At 42.3% G+C, this 20,592-nt stretch overlaps 1 protein-coding gene across 2 annotated transcripts in view; it reads left to right on the top strand.

The window, feature by feature from the left end:
• The window catches only part of FBXL7 (F-box and leucine rich repeat protein 7), a 379,233-nt gene extending 359,442 nt beyond the window's left edge, over nucleotides 1-19,791 (top strand). For both annotated transcript variants that reach the window (XM_044779477.2, XM_014837350.3), the window contains 2 exons: nucleotides 8,675-9,286; nucleotides 16,457-19,791. In XM_044779477.2, coding sequence (XP_044635412.1) covers nucleotides 8,675-9,286; nucleotides 16,457-17,193 — 1,349 coding nt within the window. In that variant the 3' untranslated portion in view covers nucleotides 17,194-19,791. The remainder of the gene's footprint in view (nucleotides 1-8,674; nucleotides 9,287-16,456) is intronic.
• The last annotated feature ends 801 nt before the right edge of the window (nucleotides 19,792-20,592 follow it).

Raw genomic sequence — 20,592 nt, 5'->3', positions numbered from 1 at the left:
TTGATTATATTTATGGCTTTTAGTACACTGTGGCTTAAAAGCTTTCTTAGCAGTGTGACTGTTCCCTTTTAGAAGATCTAAAGGGCAAAACAGAATCCGTGCTCCGTTCAGTTCAGAGTCAGAAACTGGACAACATTGGGGAACTGGCATGCAGGCATAAAGAGCCATGGACTAGTGTACGGGCTAGGGTATATGGACTAGACCCTACACCCTGATATGAGAGGAGCCTCACTGTCCTCGTCAAGATTTCAGGAATCAATCACCATAGCTCTCTTTTTATGGGACTGGTCCAGATGACTGACAAAGCAAGTTCCTTGTTCTCGGACGGAAGTCTTAGCCATGATCTGATCCTGGGGGTGCCACCTTCTGGATGACATTCCTAGCAAGAAGCCTTGAGTCCTAAAGGTAACTCCTTCCAGGTGAAATGCAAGATTAAGCTCATCTATATAAATTTCCACTTTATAACAAACAATACCTTAAATAAGTTCTAGGGGCTGTATATAATGTTAACCACATTAAAAGAAAATATTTTGAAATAAAACAAGAAGAAAAAAGATCGCTTAGATTGTATTTTTTTTCATCAGCTAGGTTTTATAGATCTATTTTTTTAAGCTTGAGTTTAAGCTAAGAAAAGAAACCTTGCTTTTTATGGCAAGAGTTCTCGAGTAGAAAGACAGCTTATAATGGAAAGCATCTTGCACAAAAGTTTTGGTAATCAGAGGGGGAAAATGCAGAGGAGCTTTGTAAATTTTGACTTTGAAAGGCCAATGTAATGTAAATATGCCTTGCTAGAGGGTAAACAGCAGTGGTTTGAAAATAAAAACTTGCACAAAACAAGCAGCTATGTAGTTAGAAGAAAATGTGTCTAATAAGCATGTGTGTATGAGATGCCTTGAATATTTTTGATACTGTACTGTAATTACTAAAGATGTAAAATTTCCAGGACTTTTGAAACCATGAGAAAAAAAGTTTATAGGGTTTGTTTGCCCGAGAAAAAGACAGCTATACTTTTTGGTATTCTTTACATATTTAAAGTAACTTAAAACATTTTGTTCTCACTTAAATTACATACTTGAAAACATTTTAAATTATTAATGGAGCCACAAGTTCTTGAACTTTAAAGAATCCACTATTTCTTTAGTCAATAGATGAAAATATCAACATAAAAAAGAATAATTATATTTGACTTGGGATCTCCATTATATCAAACAAAGATTATACTCATTTTGAGAAAATCCGAAAGTTTACCCAAAATATTGTTTAATTCAAGTGTTTTCCACTACTGGGAGATTCTGTATTCATTGTCTTCACGTTGGGCTTCTGAAAATCGACTTTTTTCCCCAGACTTAGACAAACTTTTCTATTCTTTACCATCCTGGCTTTTGTGTGTTATTAGTGCATTCTCAACATAGAGTCATTTTTCTCCCTCCCTAAAGGATACAATAAATTGGAGAGGTCAGAGTCTTTGCTGTTAAGGTACTTTAATGGGGCTTTGGTGCAGAAAGGAGGTGGGCTAGGAACATCTGCTTTATAATCTAGTCAAATGCAAACACTCTTCCCTTCCTAGACCCCACCGGACACTCAGGCAGCAGTAACAATGTGTGTTAAATGATCCAACGAATGAATGAATCGTCACTTTCTTTTCTGCCTATAAATCTGTAATCCAAGAATCTGCAGCAGCCCAACCTACTGAATGTTAATACCCAATTTCTATGCCTGTGTATTTCTTGCAGTCCATTCTGTATATCTTCCTGCAGACATGAGTGCTGTGTGCTTTTTGTTATATGTCAATTTTGGGGGATATATCCAGCTTCCCAATATCATTAGAAGACAATTAGGCTACAAAATACACATCCTATTGCAAAAGTATGTGCTCATTTCTCCATTGAACTCTTCCATTCTGCTTTCATGACACATGTGTTCATCTCTATCTTTTGTAGAGTCTTACACATTCTTAAGTGACAACCTCTTTTCCAATTCTTAAAATTAACCAAGCATGACCTTTTGCAGATTTTATAATTTTTCCCCTTATAGCTTTGTCTGCCCGTCCGTCCCTCCATTCACCCATCCATTCTACTACAAAGTAATCCATTGAATCTACCTTTAACAGATGCCATTATCAACTCATGCACTTATTCCTGAAAAAAGTTTGCACAAAGAATGTTTGCAGGGAAAAGAAAAGTTTTGGTAAATTAAAAAAGCCACCTGCCATTTATATTCTGGAAATTTTTCCTGTGTTATGAAGATGTATTTGTACCCTAAGAGTCTGGGATCTCCTTTTCCTGATATTTCAAGGGACGTCTTTTCTTCAAAGAAATTATGGAGAGCTTTTTGCATACACCACTTTACAATGTTTCTTGCCATGGTGAATGTGTGGGTGGTACCTGCTTCTTGAGGCGATACAAATACCACCGAAGCAGCAGGGACGGAAGGCTTTTAAACAAGCTACTCTGTGCCGTTTCACCACGATCCCCATTTCCAATTATCAAAAGGACCTCTCAGAATTTGACACTTTGATGCAAGCCTTAATGAATTTGATTATTGATAAAGCTTTTGCAAATGTATATTGCATTTGGCACTTTTGGCAAGTCCTATTTTTCCTGCTCAAAATAATGTCTGGCAGGGTAGAGTTCTTCCATATACTCTCCATGCATCTCACCACATGCCTGGGGAAAGGTAAAGAAAGATGTACTATAATGGCTAATTTTTACATAAATGTGTACAAAATGTACAATGTATTAAAATTAGCAATAAGATCCTCTCAGAGTTATTGTTAAACTGTGTTTTAGCCCAATGGGTATCACCTTACTACTAAGATAAATAGGCTGATTTTGCCCTCAAGACGTTACATAGGTAGACATTCACTCGGAATAGGTATTCGGATATGAAAATATGCTCATGCCTACAAAATATCCTAAATCCATTCTAAGGGCAAATAAAGTCATCTTTCTGCTTCTGTTTGTATTGCAATGTCATAAGGCCAGGAGGAGGGTTCCAGCTTTCTTCTAACTCTGTCATGTTAATATTTGTCTTTGATCCTTTCCTCTCTGAGTGTATGTCCAGTTCTTGGGACATTGGCATCCTTATTTCCCAGCTGTATCAGAAAAATTAGCAGCCATTGCCAGTGTCCATTTAGTTGTCAGTCCTCTGAAAGGGACACAGGAGAAAAAACTAGGTACAAAGAGTGCACCAGGTCATTCTGCAGTCTCTCGTGCAAGTGAAATGTACTACTTGGGAGGTGGAAATGGTCCTTGTTTTGAATTTGAAGCCATGCTCTATTTTCCTGGTATATGGAAATTTATATTCTAGGATTCTTGACAGTTCTATGTGAAAACCCTTATCTCTTTTCAATCATACCTAGTAGCAGTATATGGCTCCTCGGGTCAAAGGGTAAGACAGACTGTGTGGCAAGCCATGCATATTTTACCCATAATAATATTTATTTCAAAATTAAAATTATATATATGTGCGTGTATTTGGGGGAGATATATATATATTTATGCTTATGTAAATATATAAATATTATATAGATATATTTGGGGAAAATATCAAGAAACGATATTTTGTGAAAACTTTTTAGGTATACATACCTCTAATTGTTACTTGTCTTAGTCCGGTTGGGCTGCTGTAGCAAAGCACCACAGACCAGGAGGCTTATAAACAACAGAAATGTATTTCTCACAGCTCTGGAGGCTGGGAAGTCCAAGGTCAAGGCGCTGGCAGATTCGGTGTCTGGTGGAGGCACACTTCCTCATAGAGGGTCTTCTCATTGTAACCTCACACGGCATAAGGGAGAGCTAGCTCTCTGGGGTCTTTTTATAAAGGCACTAATCCCATTCATGAGGGCTCTACGCTCATGACCTGGTCACTTCCCCAACGCCCCTGCTCCTAATACCATCACCTGAGGGGTTAGGATATCAACATAAGAATTTGAAAGGGACCAAAGCATTCCTCATCATTCTTTGTTATTTTTTTAATTATCAGGTGCTATTTTTTTTTTTTATGTTTTAAGCCTTCTTTAATTTCCACTATGTAAACTTTAAGATGTTTCTTATTATATTTTTAATAGGGTAGTTTGTCATACATTGATTGGTTAAGAAAATAAGATATTTACTGATTAAGTGAGGACAGAGGTGGAATTTTGAAATGAGCATATTTAGGTATCTGTATGCTCTATTACAAATAGATTTTTATTATTTGAGCAGCAAGGCTATACAACTAGATAGATGACATTAAATGGATAAAGAGGGAAATTCATATTTTTTTATTAATGTTATGATAGATTACAACCTTGTGAGCTTTCAGTTGTACATTATTGTTAGTCATGTTGTGGGTACACCTCTTCCCCCTTTGTGCCCTCCCCCCACCCCCCCTTTTCCCTGGTAACCACCGATCAGATCTCCTTGTCAATATGTTAACTTCCACCTATGAGTGGAGTCATATAGAGTTCGTCTTTCTCTGACTGGCTTATTTCGCTTAACATAATACCCTCGAGGTCCACCCACGTTGCTGTGAATGGGCCAATTTTGTCTTTTTTATGGCTGAGTAGTATTCCATTGTGTATATATACCATATCTTCTTTATCCAATCATCAGTTTCTGGGCATGTAGGTTGGTTCCACGTCTTGGCTATTGTAAATAATGCTTCGATGAACATAGGGGTGCAAGGGACTCTTGGGATTTCTGATTTCAGGTTCTTAGGATAGATACCCAGTAATGGGATGGCTGGGTCATAGGGTATTTCTATTTTTAACTTTTTGAGAAATCTCCATACTGTTTTCCATAGTGGCTGTACCAGTTTGCATTCCCACCAACAGTGTATGAGGGTTCCTTTTTCTCCACAACCTCTCCAACATTTGTCGCTCTTGGTTTTGGATGTTTTTGCCAATCTAACGGGTGTAAGGTGATATCTTAGTGTAGTTTTGATTTGCATTTCCCTGATGATTAGCGATGATGAACATCTTTTCATGTGTCTGTTGGCCATATTTATATCTTCTTTTGAGAAATGTCTGTTCATGTCCTCTGCCCATTTTTTGATCGGGTTGTTTGTTTTTTTGTTGTTAAGCCGTGTGAGTTCTTTGTATATTATTAATTATCAGGTGCTATTTATTCAATTACCACAAATTGTTTCCTTTCAAAAATTCTCTGAGGGTTCTTGACCTGCTGTAAGTATAAATAGGAAGGACCACAGAATCCTCCTGTGTGCTCTGGCAAAAGGCTTCCAGCTTTCACGGCAGAAGTCTCCCAGCCTCCCCTGCTCGTCTCCCCATTTCTGTGAGCAGTGCAGAGCTATCATGAATTACTGCTGAGAATCCTGCTGCTAAGCTCCAGAGGGGAGAGAGAGGAGAGCTATTACTGTGCTTCTGAATCCTCCCCGGGGCAGAATGTTCCTCACAGATGTGCGAGGCTGCCATCTCTGAGTGTGAATTCCGTTAACACTAGGATAGGCTTATTGGCAAAGAAAAGAAAGAAAAAACCAAGAGCATTACTGAATGCATCACAGTGCTAGGCAATCTGGATGCATTCCCATTATCCAGAGCTGGGAGTATGGAAGAGTGAAGAAAAATGAATCAGTTATGGATGCAGGTTTTAGGAATTCACCTCCACCCCCACTGTAAGTATATTTCATCCCTCAGGAGCCTAACTCAAGCTGTGCAGGTCTCTGCAGAGCGCTGTTAAGTGTCTTCTCTTTCAAGATGAATAGAACCGAGAAAGGCAGAAGAGAGATTTGAGAGCCCTCACAGCTGCTAAAATGTCTGAGCCGAAAGCCTAAGATTGCCCTTCCCTCCTGGCCCAAAATAAGTTGTTCGCCTGCCTAGGAAAAACACTGACCTCAGAGGCAGTTCTCTGAGTACACATAATGATGAAGGTTAGTACCATTGGAGCTTGGATGGCAGTTTTGAAATCCCTAGTTGGTTTACATTTAAGGCTTTCCTTAAACATTTACTGTTTACTTTAGCTGATAACAAAAGAGAGAAGTACATATTTCTTTTCTTATGAATGATTTAAAATGTAGTATGTATACCGCCTGGGATAGAAAAGTACATGCCAAGCTAGAAATTATTATCTTTTAAACATGTAAGTATTTTCGTTCAATTCAAGACATTTATGGGCACCTACCATGTACCATAAACTATGTCAGGTGCTGCCAGGACACAAATAAGAAAAGGATTTAATCCTTGTCTCAAAGGAGGTTTTAGTGTAAGAGATGGGATATTCATCATCTGTTGCCACAGTAATGCTGTGTAACAAATCACCCCCAAACTCAATATTTTAGCTTGCACATCTATAGCTCATCTGGGCATTGGTTGACCCCAGCCAGCCTTGGTTGAGCTTAGCTCTCAGCCGCAGGTTGGGGCCAGTTCTGTCTGTTCCATGGGTCTCTCTCATCATCCTAAGATCTGTGGGCTAGGCAGGCATGTTCTTCTCATGGTAGGGATAGAAGCACAAGTGGGCAAGCCTAACCACACAGACGGCTTTGGGCACATCACATTCCCTAACGTTCACTGGCCAAAAGCAAGTCACATGGCCAAGCCCAACATCACCAGACTGAGGAAATATACTCTGCCTAGGAGCCCCTGCAAAATCACATGACAAAGGATATGGGGATATAGGGAGGATGCAAAATTGAGAAAAATAATGCAATCAAGCATATTAGGGAAAGATAAATTCACAAATGCCTGTATAACAAGGGGTGGGGATTTCAAAAGGTAAAGTATTAATTATATCTCAAAGACACTAGGAACATATTCTTAGAGGAGGTGACGTTTGCACTTGGTCACAAAAGGTGTTTGTATTTCAAGAGGCAGACAAGGGAGGTGGAGGCAGACAATTATTCAAAGATGCTCCATGAGCAAAGTCATGGACATGTGAAGGACATTTTCAGTGGTAGGTTATAAAGAAGTAAATTAAAAGAAAAAATTATAAGGGCCGGCCATGTTGCCTAGTGGTTAAGTTCAGTGAGCTCTGCTTTGGCAGCCCAAGTTCAGTTCCCGGGCACGGACCTACACCACTCATCAGTAGCAATGCTGTGGTGGTGACCCACAGACAAAATAGTGAAAGATTGGCACAGATGTTAGCTCAGGGCAAATCTTCCTCAAGCAAAAAGAGGAAGATTGACAACAGAAGTTAGCTCAGGGCAAATCTTTCTCAAGCAGAAAGAGGAAGATTGGCAATGGATGTTACCTCAGGGCAAATCTTCCTCAGCAAACAAGAAAAAAGAAAAAATTGTAGCAGTAGAAAAAAGTATATGAGTAAGAAAACTATAAACAGACACTGAGCAGAGGTGTCAGTGTCAGAAGTTCTTGTGTCATATGTTATTGATGGAAGTTCTTTGAAAAGACGAGTGTTTGAAAATTCCCAAGGTATGAAATGTGGAAAAGCACAAAAGGATAGAGTTTTTGTTTAAGTCTTTAGAGCTATAATTAGAGCTGTGAATGACTTAGAAATCATCTAGCCCAGTTCACTTATTTCACAGATGAAGAAATTTTTATTTTGGAGGTAAATACTTTCTAGCTCTCTGGCTCTCTTTGTCTATCTGTGTGTCTCTCTTCTCTCTCTCTATATATATAGCTATACAAAAATATATATGTGTAAAATATATAAAATATATAAGCATATTTAGAGAGAGAATAAATGTCTTCCTAAATAAATCTATCCATCTATATATGTAAAATATGTAATATGTAAGTATATTTACAGAGCGAATAAATTCTTTCTCATACATATATATATCTAGGTGGGAGGAATAGGAAATGAGCAGATTCCTTAAAGCGGTATTCTAAAGAATTCTTAATCCCTCATAAACTTAAAAACCACTCATGTCCTCAACATTCTAGTCCCAAGCACAGAATATGACTCACATTATTCAAATGTAAAGGGAGGAGTTGTTAATAAGGAGGAAAAATAAATATTCAAGGACTGGAAATTCCATCTGAAGTGCTTGGTCTAACAGAGAGAGAGGAAGCGGGTGGCTCCCCAGACCCCAGAGTTGGGGTACCATTACCAAAAGATGAAGGACTGGCTGCTAAGGGGCAGCTGAGGGCAAAGACAGCAAGTGTTCTCTACGGTCTTCCTCTCTTCTGAAACCCATTCCCCTCATTTGTAAATGAAACATACCCCCCCCAACCAAAATATAACTAGAAAACAAAATCAGTTTGTGGTCGTAATACCATATGAGGTTTCTTCCCAGAATAGAAATAATGAAACTTGGAATTGGTGCCCCTTTGAATAATCACATTAATGTAGATCAGAGGTCAGCAGAACACAGCCCCGGGCCAAATCCAGCTGGTCTGTTTTTATAAAACAAGTTTTTTATTGAAAGAGCCACGCCTGTTCGGTTACATATTATTTATGGCAGCTTTTGCATTACAATGGCAGAGTTGAGTAATTGCAACAGAGACAGAGCCCATATGGCTTGCAACGCCTCAAATATTTCATATCTAGCCTTTTACAGAAAAGTTTGCCCACCCCTGGTGTGGATGATGGAGGACGAGCCCCTTTCTGGAGTGGGTGAAACTTGCCTGAGCTTCTGCTTCCGGTGATGGATTCAGCAGGATGGGTATCAGTGCAGTCAAGAGTATCATCCTGTCATCCCGGGGTTGCTTCCTTCTCTCCTTCCCTCGCAGGACTCCACTACAGCCATTATTAACCCTTTGCTCTCTGTCCTTTGCCAGACTCCGACCTGAGCATGCGCACACTGAGCACGCCCAGCCCAGCCTTGATATGTCCACCGAACCTGCCCGGATTTCAGAATGGAAAGGGCTCGTCCACCTCCTCCTCCTCCATCACCGGGGAGACAGTGGCCATGGTCCACTCCCCGCCCCCGACCCGCCTCACCCACCCGCTCATCCGGCTCGCCTCCAGACCCCAGAAAGAGCAGGCCAGCATAGAGCGGCTCCCGGACCACTCCATGGTCCAGATCTTCTCCTTCCTGCCCACCAACCAACTGTGCCGCTGCGCCCGCGTGTGCCGCCGCTGGTACAACCTGGCCTGGGACCCGCGGCTCTGGAGGACTATCCGCCTGACGGGCGAGACCATCAACGTGGACCGCGCCCTCAAGGTGCTGACCCGCAGACTCTGTCAGGACACACCCAACGTCTGTCTCATGCTGGAAACCGTAACTGTCAGTGGCTGCAGGCGGCTCACGGACCGAGGGCTTTACACCATTGCCCAGTGCTGCCCGGAACTGAGGCGACTGGAAGTCTCGGGCTGTTACAATATCTCCAACGAGGCCGTCTTCGACGTGGTGTCCCTGTGTCCCAACCTGGAGCATTTGGATGTGTCAGGTAAATGGCAGCTAACCTCCCATCATTGGGGCCTTCCTCATGTACCACCCCAAAACAGTAGACAACATTGCCACCTCCAGATGGTCCCCTTCTTGGTAGCCATTAAAGATGAGAGTGAGTAGGGGGAAGGCTGACTCTTCCAGAGAAACCATCTCTATGTACTTGTGACTCTGGAGGCCAGAGGTATTTCTTTCATCAAATAATGTTAACTTCTTAGAGAAACTAGAGGCACCTTTTTTCTGGCAGTTCGAGATAGCATGACTTTTCAATGTGTCTTTCCTCCCCCATAACTTTCACTGTGATTTCAGAGCAACATAGATAATGGGTACCAAGTATCTGAACAGAGATCCATAGGAGCCAAATATCTATCTCAGACAGATAGTTTAGAAACCGCCTGACGTCCATTGGTTATTGTTCCATAGAACCTGAGCGCTGTGTCTAAGCTGATTCTGTGCTGCGGGCTGTGCTCATGATGGCTTGCCATTTGCAAACGTTGGGGAAAATGTATCATGGCCAAGTGTCTGCTTACATTCCATCCCACTCTCCTCACCCATGGGCTGATTTTGTATCTTTACTTAAGCAAAATTCTCAATTACCCAGCGCAAGGGTCAGGCCCATCGAGTGCAGCCTTTAGTTCTTTTAAAAATTGAAGGAAATCCCAGCAAGGCTGCTTTGCTTGAAAACCTCTCTCAGGCAGGAAAAATTAAAACTCAGACTCACACTTTGGCGCCAGACGTTAATCCGGCTGGACTAACAGCCTTTCTTTATCTCATCCGCTGCCCAGTCAAAGGACGAACATTCGAGAGGCTGAAATGTGTAAGATGCATCAGGGAGTTAAAGAAATGTACAGCCTGAGCTGCAACCTCAGGGGTTGGTGGGGAGGGGTCAAGAAGTAAAAACCACTGTGATGGGTGCTAAACAGAATTTGGGATTTACAAGCATCTGAGGTAAATGATACTCTCCAACAAAATCTGAGGTAAAAGCCAGCTCTCTCAGCTTGCTCTCTTTCGAAAGCCGACATCTGAAAATATTTCAGATGACAGTCAATTATTTTTCACAGATTCTTTCCCTGGCTGGAAAGCAACTCGCTGCTCCCCTCCTTCAGCTGGCTTCGGGACAAAACCATAGTAACCGTATGTTCAGTTAGTCAGAAGCAGCCGTTGGCATAAAGAAGCAGGAAACCAAGAGGTTTTCTTACATTTTTCCTCTAAGGAATTCTGGAAAGAGAAAGCATTGTGATGTGGTGGAAGCTAGTTTCAAAACTTTGCAATTTGGGACAATTCGTAGTTTTCTCTAGACGTGTTTTCTCTTCAGTTAAAAACAAAAAGGCAAGGGATTGGACTCTTTAACATTCTAAGATTCCGAGCATTGTGGGCCTCTTTTTCAGGCCCACGTTTTCCTTTCTTTTCTCAGATTAGAAAATAATTTATTGGCATCCTCATCTTTGTTAAAGGGCTCCCCCTGTACGCTTAATACAGGCCGCAGGTATCTGTGCCCTCTCTTTTGGAGTCCTTTTGAAATTCAGAAATGCAGAAACTACTTTGGCTGTTTGGGAATGGATATTCCTGGGCTTCTAGCCTGAGCGAGCAGATCCTGCTTGGCCTCTTTGACTAATCATTATGAAAGCCTTGATGCCCTTTCTCTCTATCAACCTGGATAATTTGCTGGTCCTAATATATTTGTGTAGCTTCCTCATATGTCTTCCAATGACCCCTTGTAATCTGTGTACATAGAGACTATATACACAGGGGAATCTGTAACTCCCCAAGTTAAGAGCACAGAATTCCAGAAATTGTGCATGGGCGGGGGTGGGGAGAATTTCAGGTAAATGAAGTTAAAAGAACCAACAAGCCAAAAGGATGGATTTGTGTCACCACCTCTGAACAGTACCGTCCAGTTCTGAGGGAATATTTAAATTATGTTGACACACGGAGAGGTCAGTGGGCTGCTGGAGGTGACTTCACCTATGCATTGTTCTTCTTGGTTTCCGTAGCTGGCCTCTGATAGTGGCCACCTTCTCAATGACAGTAAATTTGACTTTAGAAGACTCACCACTGGTCTAGGGCTTAATTCCCCCAGAGGGCATGAGACTGCCTCCCATCCCTAGCATGCCCACCTTGAAAGCTATCTTTTCAAGGCATCGAAAGTTACTGTAACTGGATGTAATATATTTTCATTATCACTTATTACCTTTTATTAATGTTTAGTCAGGGTTCTCCAGAGAAACAGAACCAATAGTATATATATATATCTAATAGTGTATGTATATATATATATAAAGAGATTTATTAAGAGAAATTGGCTCACACAATTATGTGGAGGCTGAGAACTACACTCTGCCATGTGTAGGCTGGGGACCCAGGAAAGCAAGTGGTGCAGTTCAGCTGAGTCTGAAGGCTTGAGAATCAGTGGTGCTGACGGTTTAAGTCTCAGTCCAAAGGCAGGAGACCAATGTGTTAGCTCAAACAGTCAGGCAGAGAGAGAGAATTCTCCATTCCTCCACCATTTGTGCTCTTCAGGCCCTCGATGGATTGAATAAGGCCCACACACATTGGGGCGAGCAGTCTGTTTTACTGAATCCACTGATTCAAACGTTAACCTTATCCAGAAACATGCTCACTCAGGCACATCCAGAAATAATGTTTAGCCAAATATCTTGGCACCTCATCATATGGTAAGTTGACACATAAAATTAACTATCACAATTAATAATATCTTTAAATGTCAATGGACTGTAGTGAAACCAACCAATTTTCAAAGTATAAAATGTTGAAATTACTGCAAATGAAATTGCTTCAAAAGAGTCCTCTACAACTGGAGACCTGGGAGTCCTCCTTTCTTCTCTTCCTAACCCTTTATAGCTGACCAGTAGGATCCTTCCAAGAGATTCTACTTCCGCAGCACCTCGGGTCCACCCCCTCTCTTCTACCTGCCTGCTTGGTTGCATGCTTCTCTAACTATTCTCCTTACACTCGTGTCAGCCCATTGAGCCACCCTCCACACAATCAGCCTCCAGAGGGATTTTTTCAAACTATAAGTCTAACCATTCATAAAATTTCCAATTGTTCCCCATGACCTACGGGAAAAATTCAGTTCCTCAGAAGAGCATATAAGGACCTTTATGAGCTGCACTTTCTAAGTTCAACTCTCACCTCTTTCCTATGTACACTCAATGCTCCCTCTTAGGACACCATCTGCATTTCCCCAAACACTTCATGTCTGTGCATTCTGTGATGTGGGCACCTCTCTGGGGTGAATGCCATTCCCTCCTCTGCCCCCTAACCTTGCTCAACAACCTTCTTAACAACTTCTCGTTGCTCAAGCCTCAGTCCAAGCATGACCTAAGGAGAACATTTCCTTTCTGACCTCCAGTGAGCTAAGTGTTTCCTCCTAGGTATCTGCCTTTTGAGTTCAGGCAGGTAGAGCATTACTGGGTCTTGCAATTGTGTAATTGCATATTTCTAGATTCCTTTCTCTCAATCCATTATGAGCTTTATAAGGGCAAAAGTGAGGCATATTTTATCTTTGCACTTTATGATATTGTATTTAAGTGACCAGAGGAGCCTCAAAGCCCTAGATAGTCATCACGACCTCTAAAAGTTTCAAATAAAGTTATCATTGTTTAATACTCTAAACAAGAATTTAGGAAGCCACAGTGCAGTGATTAAACTTTCCTCATTAATAAAAATGGGATGGTTGGAAGGATTAAATGAGTTAATGCATGCTATGTTCTGCTGAAGACCATGCAGCAAGCACTCAATAAATCATAGTTGTCATCATTTTTGAACAGTCATTATTATTTACATGCTTAGAAGTCAATTGTTGTCTCATTGACTTGGTCATCTTACATCTCAGAGAATGTAGAGTTATTACTCCAATAATGAGAAGAGTGGTAATGAAGAGCATATTTGTGAAAGCTGAACCAAATCTGGAATTCATTGAAGAAAGCCCACAGATTTGTTCAACCCATATTGTCTGTTCCCTGTTGAGTAATATCCATATTCCTTACCCTGAAGGTCAAAGCAGACTTTCATAATCTGATCTCCATGGACCATTCCTGTCTTGGTTTCCTTTAAATCCTTTCAGACACCTTGCATTCCACCCTATGGACACTCCTCACTGCCCAATGGACTTACCCTGTGCTTTATTGTCGCTCCAATTTACTCAGGCTATCACCTTGCTACTTAAGCTCCATCTCTATGTACCCAAATTGTTTCTCTCTTTCAAGAATCCTCTTATAAACATCACCACTCCCAAGACTTCTGAGTCCCCAGTGTCTAAATGTTCACTTCATGCTGACACATCTACCGTGCAGTTCATCAATTGTATGCTACATCCTTGTCATTTCTTACCACCCCTCCTATAATTGAAGCTTTGGATCAGAAGTTAAGAAACTTTTCCCTAGTCTGCCTGTACAAATCACATCATCTTACTGAGCTGGAGGTGCCTCATCTTTAAAAAACTGAAAGTTAAGTTGGATGATTTCTAAGGTTCTCTCCATGTCTATAAGGTATGAATGCATGAACTAGCCACAGATATTACCTACTGAGCCATGAGCCAATTTATTTTCTTTTCCACCCAAATTTAGCAAATCTGTTAGAATTAAGGCTAAAGTTAAAATTAAAAATTATTGATCTAAAATAATACAAGCGTATCAAAATAGTCTTTTTACCAAAACTGGGCTAAACTAGTATTTCATTAAATTTGGGACTCAGTTTCAAATACAAGGCATTATATTTCCCTGGACTAAATATAGTATCCTTCCTAGGATGCATCAGATTTTGTGAGATATTACTGGAACTAAGAGTTTAGGAACAAAAGTTGTCATATGATCTTGAAAATCAAAGTGCCTTCACAGGCATCACAGACAGGCAACCACCACCATGGACATATAAATTCAGTGTAAGCAGAATACAGTCAGCCTAAAAAAAGAAACCCAAAACAAAGGAAGATTTCAAAGCTAAAGCTGAGGAGTATCAACCGCCTCCCGCAAAACCACGGAGCCCACTGGAGCAGTGGGGGCAGCCTCTGACGACTTGCATCTTTGTTTTCCAGTGTTGGGTTGTATGCTTTACTCCTTCCTGAAATTCTTTGACTTGGTAGCATGCGGCTTTTGAACCTCATTATTCCCAGGACCTGAATTTTATAAGAGTTTCCTGGGCACTTAGCCAGGCGGTGGGAGGAAAGTCCCCTTTAGCACTATTATGCGGCTGCTCAGAAACCTTGGATATGTGTGAGCTGCCAGAGCTCAGAGGTGCCCAGGAAGAGCACAGGGAAAATGAAAAATATATATACAGTTCATGTAGCAGAATGAAATATATCTACATATACATTTATTTATACAATATATATTGACTATGCATATTTATTATTTATATTTATATACTAAAAATATACTGTACATATTTTATATAGTGGACTGAAATATACAATGAGTGTTTCATATATTATATATAATATATAGTGTGTATATGTATATATATAATTTATACACACACACATTCTTATGGGAAGAGGGATTAGAAACAATGTTTAGAGAGACATGTAAAGATATTTTCCTAAGCATTAATTTCCTTGTTTGTAAAATGGATTGTTTTAAGAATCAGGTAAGAAAATGTTTATAAAAGTACTTTGTGAACTTCATGTTCAACACAAATAAGAAACATTACAGTTAACGATAAAATAGACGACTGTTTTTAACCCAGATATACTTCAACCAGGGTCACAGTCCTGAGGACACTTAAATGTTGGAAGTTGGTCCTCCTATAGAAGATTCTATTCTCTCTATAAATCATTCATTCATTCATTCAATAGCTACTTAGTGAGCATCACCTATGAACCAGGTGTAAGGGATACAGCAGTCCCTTTTTTCAGGAGCTTACATTCCAGAGTGAGGACAGCAAATAGAAAAGTGAACAAATTAATATATAATGCCACAGAGAAATAAGGAGTGCCGAAAATAAATGGGAGGCAGGCAGGGGATACTACTTCGTCCAGGGCAGTTAGGGAAGAGTCGTCCTATGTGGACATGTGCTCAGAGACCTAAGAAAGTGGGGGCGGGCCCCTGCGGCTATCTGAGGGCACCCTGTCCAGTGCACAGACCCTAAAGCAGGAGGGCACCTGAGGTGTCTGGGAACCAGCAAGGACCCCAGTGGGGTTGGAGGAGTGGGGCAAGAGACGAGGTCAGAGAGCACAGGGCACAGGTCTGTGGAGGCCTCTTGAGACTTTAGATTTTACCCTTGGAGTGAGACGAGTGTCATCTGAAGACTTTGAACAGAGTGACATGATCCGAGTTCTGTTTTCCAGATCCTTCTAGCAGCTGTGAGGAGAAGAGCTACAGGAGGGCGGGGCGGGGAGACTGGTTGAGGGGCTGGAGCAATAATCAAGATGACACAATTGTTCTTCCTTGACCAAAGAGGATTGAGTTGAATCCCCAGATGGTCTCCTTGTTAGGCTAACAACTACATACGTTTCCTGTAAAGTTTTCAAAGTACATCCATATCCATTATCTCATTGCATCCTCATTATAGCCTCATAGTGTAAGCACCCCAGCTACTCATTGCCATTTCATAGAGGAGAGTCTCAAGACTCAGAAAAGTCAATTCTCCTGCCTGAGGCTATAAAAAGTAGACTTGAACCAGGTATGACTCCCAAGCCAGAGCTCTTTCTGCCCATGCAAGATCAGGACCAAGACTCTTCTGTATTTCACTTCTTTGGCCAGAGAGCTCCCAGACCATTGCAGATGAGAACTAACCTCTACTGAGCTTCTGGAACTTTCTAGGGCCAGGCCAGAAATTTGCACACATTGCCTCATTTCTTCTTCACAGCCACCATGCAGGGAACATGATCATGCCATTTTAAGAAAAAGGAAATACTCAGGATTGATTTGCCCAATGTCAGGCAACTAGTGATGGATCTGGAATTGAAACCCTGTTCTCTCTGATTCTAAAGCCCGTGAAGCCTCTTAAACCCAGATAATCAAAGCAGTTAAACATTCAAATGAACATGGAGAACCCATTCTTGCTTTCCTTCCCTGACGGGGCCAAGAAGGGAAGGGGTAACATCTGGACCTGGCTTGAGGGAAGGGTAGGAATCGGTAACTGCATCCCCGGGGGAAGGCTCCCCATTCTCGGAGGCCGCTCTGAGCGTGTGTTCTGTCTCTCTGTGTAGGGTGCTCCAAAGTGACCTGCATCAGCTTGACCCGGGAGGCCTCCATTAAACTGTCCCCCTTGCATGGCAAACAGATTTCCATCCGCTACCTGGACATGACGGACTGCTTCGTGCTGGAGGACGAGGGCCTGCACACCATCGCGGCGCACTGCACGCAGCTGACCCACCTGTACCTGCGCCGCTGCGTCCGCCTCACCGACGAGGGCCTCCGCTACCTGATGATCTACTGCACCTCCATCAAGGAGCTGAGCGTCAGCGACTGCCGCTTCGTCAGCGACTTCGGCCTGCGAGAGATCGCCAAACTGGAGTCCCGCCTGCGGTACCTCAGCATCGCCCACTGCGGTCGGGTCACCGACGTGGGCATCCGCTATGTCGCCAAGTACTGCAGCAAGCTGCGCTACCTCAACGCGAGGGGCTGCGAGGGCATCACGGACCACGGCGTGGAGTACCTCGCCAAGAACTGCACGAAACTCAAGTCTCTGGACATCGGCAAATGCCCTTTGGTCTCCGACACGGGCCTGGAGTGCCTGGCCCTGAACTGCTTCAATCTCAAGCGGCTCAGCCTCAAGTCCTGCGAGAGCATCACCGGCCAAGGCTTGCAGATCGTGGCGGCCAACTGCTTCGACCTCCAGATGCTGAATGTCCAGGACTGCGAGGTGTCCGTGGAGGCCCTGCGGTTTGTGAAACGCCACTGCAAGCGCTGTGTCATCGAGCACACCAACCCTGCCTTCTTCTGAAGGGACAGCTTCCAGCCGGCACTGTTTTCATACAAACACGAACCAAACGAAATGTTTTTTAAAAGCAGCATATGTAAGCACCGACACCCACTCATAACAGCTATTTCTTGCAGCAAGGTTCTTAGGAATCTGGCTTTTATTTTTCCTAGTTTCTCATGGGCAACAGAGGTCAAGGAAAGGAAAGTGGGGACAAATTTCTACTATAGTAAACGGTTTGGGGGGGTCAGGTCATTTGTAGGCAGTTCCTCTTCTCACAAAAGATGTACCTCAGAAAGCTGATGGCAGTGTCTTCAGAAACACCTCTTTCTCCCTCTGTCTCGCTCCTCCTGGCACATCCCCAGGGTTCTACACCCCCATCTCTCCTACTCCACCCATCCCCCCAACAGCAACAGCGGTAAATCAGAACAATAATGCTCTCCAGACCTCCTCCTCTTTAAACTGCGTGATTGGCCTAAGCCATGCTCTTCAATCCCACACCCAAGCAAATTCTTGTTAAATAAATATCACAGAACCTGGTATTTATAAAGTGCTTCCAAACCTTTTTAAACTGTCACTTGTGGCAAACAGCGTGGTAGAGGAAGAGACTTGTGTTCCTCCCCCCAGTTCTGCCACTAACTAGCTGTGTGAGCTTGGGCAAAGCACTTGACCTCTGTGGGCTTCAGCTTCCAGCACTGAGTCAGAGGCCATCGACTGAGGATTAGCTTCATGCCCATTTTAGAGCTGAGGGAACAGAGATGTCAATAGACAGAAGCACCTTGGCACAGACCACACAAGGCATCTACCTGTTCCAAGAGTATTGATTCTGTAGATGCTTTCAGGAGATTCGGAAGTGCCAACGCCATGTCCCGTACGTCCTTCCCTCCAGTCTGAGCATCACTTCCATCCCTGTTTGTTTTGCTGGGTGAGTCTTTTAGGCATCTTTTCCTGCCCTGCTAGATGGGTGGTCTCTGTGCCCAAGTGCTCTCAGCATCACCCCACTCCACACCATCCACGAGGCAATGGAATTCCTAATGCCAGCAAAGCCCACATCCCCCAGTCAAGTTGATCTTTCTGAGTGTCTTCAAATAGGAGGAAAGACCCTCATGATTTTTAATTAACAAATGACGCCCAAGAGGACACATGTCCTCTAAGGTTTTTCTAATCCTTCTCATTGCGCACGTGGCATGCAGCAGGCACATCTGCCCTGCAGCTGGCAGGAACAGATGCCTTGGTTCTTTGTCCTTTGGATCACATTGCTACTTTTCTCATCTATTTATTTCTTTGTTGCATCCAGACTTTGTCACATGAAGCCTGTTGGGGTTAAGTCATAAGGGTTTAATTGTGCAGATTGCCACCTTGTGTGCCTTCCTCCGTGGTTGTCTGCATGTTCTCTGTCAAAGAATGCAGAGCAGACTACCACCTATTTAAATACTGTTCCTTCAAAAATACCAGACAAATGGAAGAGGGAACACATTGATAAGACTTAGGCTGTGGTCCATCAACCAGGCCCTTGGAATAGAACATTAAAATCTTGCCAACTATGAATTTCAAATGGCCCTATTTGGATAAAAATCCATGTGCCAGCTTCATTCATGCAAAATCAGGATGCCAAAAGAAAATTCCACTGCTTGTTTTCATGACATTTACTTGCCTTTTGTTAATAAACACATAACCTTTCCCAAATTATTCTCTGGCCACACACCTTCTTCATCACTGTTCCAATGGTTCATCCATTTCTTTCTCAAAGAGTCCACCATCCAGACTCAGAACCTGTGCATCTCCGAGTCAAGCACGTGGATGTTGCTTCAGATCAAGCTTACACAGCGCTCGACAACTGCACTCCCACTGTAGGCTCCCTGCATTGCTTTGTCTTATGTTGGGAAGGAGGAGAGAGAGTGAGGTTTCTTTCATTCATACTCCTCTCCAGTCAACATCGCCAACAGCTTAAATATGCAATCGAGACTGTTTGCCACTGGGGAAAATGAATTGTTTGGCAGGGGATAGTATCTAGTGATAGTCACAGAGTTTAGAACTACGAAAGGGCCTGAAGGTGGCATTCCCCTGCTCTGTGGCTTGTGACCCTATCTAAAGTTTCAGAATTTGAGAGTCACAAAGGATTGTCCCTAACCCTTGGCACTGGGGTTTTCCACGTGAGCTGGTCTAATACTCTCAGAATGAGAAGGGAGATCCAGAATTGCTCCCTGAATCAGAGAAGGGGCATCCCATTGCAAACATCTTTATCACCACAACCTGACCGCATCACCTAAACCGTCTTCCAAACATGAGACAAAGCCGACTTTCACGATGATTGCCCTGCACCTACTGTCTTCCCCAGTTTCTCCCTTTCTCCCAGTCTTCTCTTCATCCATTCTACTTCCCCTTGGGGGATGAATCTATGACAGAGGTTACTGGGGAAACAGCTCAGCAGATTTTTAGAGACCCAGCAAAAGGCCTCACTAGGAAATTTATCTGTTTTAAAACAGTGCTTCCTTCCTGCCTCTGCTAAATTGAATGCTCATTGTTTTTTTAATTCTAATGTTCAAATCACTGCGTGCTGTATGACTCTAGAAAGCCTTAATTTACTACCACCAAGAAATAAAGCAATATGTTGGTAATCGAGTTAAGCTTCATTTAATACTCTGGCCAGAGGAGCATGGTGTTCATTTGGGGACGCTCAAGAAAGAGCAAGACACTTGCCTCATGTTGAAGTAGAGAGCAAGTCAGGTCACTGCAATTGTCCCTGTAAAGTTATATTCATGGTCTTGTCATTTCCCTCAGCTTAGTGACTTTGGCTGAAAATTAGCAGGTAAGTGAAAAATCATTACCATCACAGTTTAGTTCAGGTCTTCAGTTCCTTAACCCAAACTCTCGGAGTCAGATATATTTGGAATTCATAATTTTTCATATTCTATGAAGTTATCTATGGTGTACTTTGTAACAACCCTGCCAGAGTCTAGGACAGCACCCTTAATCAAATGTGTTAATATTTCTGCAGCAATAGGTATGAATAATCACACCACATAAGATTATTAGAGACTATAAATAGCCTTGCATCCATTCAGGTCAGGTTTTTGTCATCTAATTAATTTGTGCCAAACATAATGAAAAAACTATTTTTTCAGAACTTTCTAGATTTCAGAATTATGGATAAGTAACTTTGGACCTGACTATACTTCCCGTGGCACTGGTTACAAACATTAGAGAAATCCTCAAAATTATGTGGACAGTTAGTTGTTATAAATTTAAAAAAAACAAAAAAGTCTTAGAGTGTTAACACCTGGAAGGAGAATATGGCGACCTGAGCTAAAAGGAAAAATTATCAGTAGAAAAAGAAAAATGTCAGATCTCTACTCACCCAAGCCTTTGGATCTGAGAAATCAATATGGCAGAAAGCAAGTACTGACAGATGAATGGCAAACT

The sequence above is a fragment of the Equus asinus genome, chromosome 10 (assembly GCF_041296235.1).
Source record: "Equus asinus isolate D_3611 breed Donkey chromosome 10, EquAss-T2T_v2, whole genome shotgun sequence".
NCBI lineage: Eukaryota > Metazoa > Chordata > Mammalia > Perissodactyla > Equidae > Equus > Equus asinus.
The sequence above is the reverse complement of the archived record's forward strand: the minus strand, read 5'-3'. Positions and strand labels throughout refer to the sequence as shown.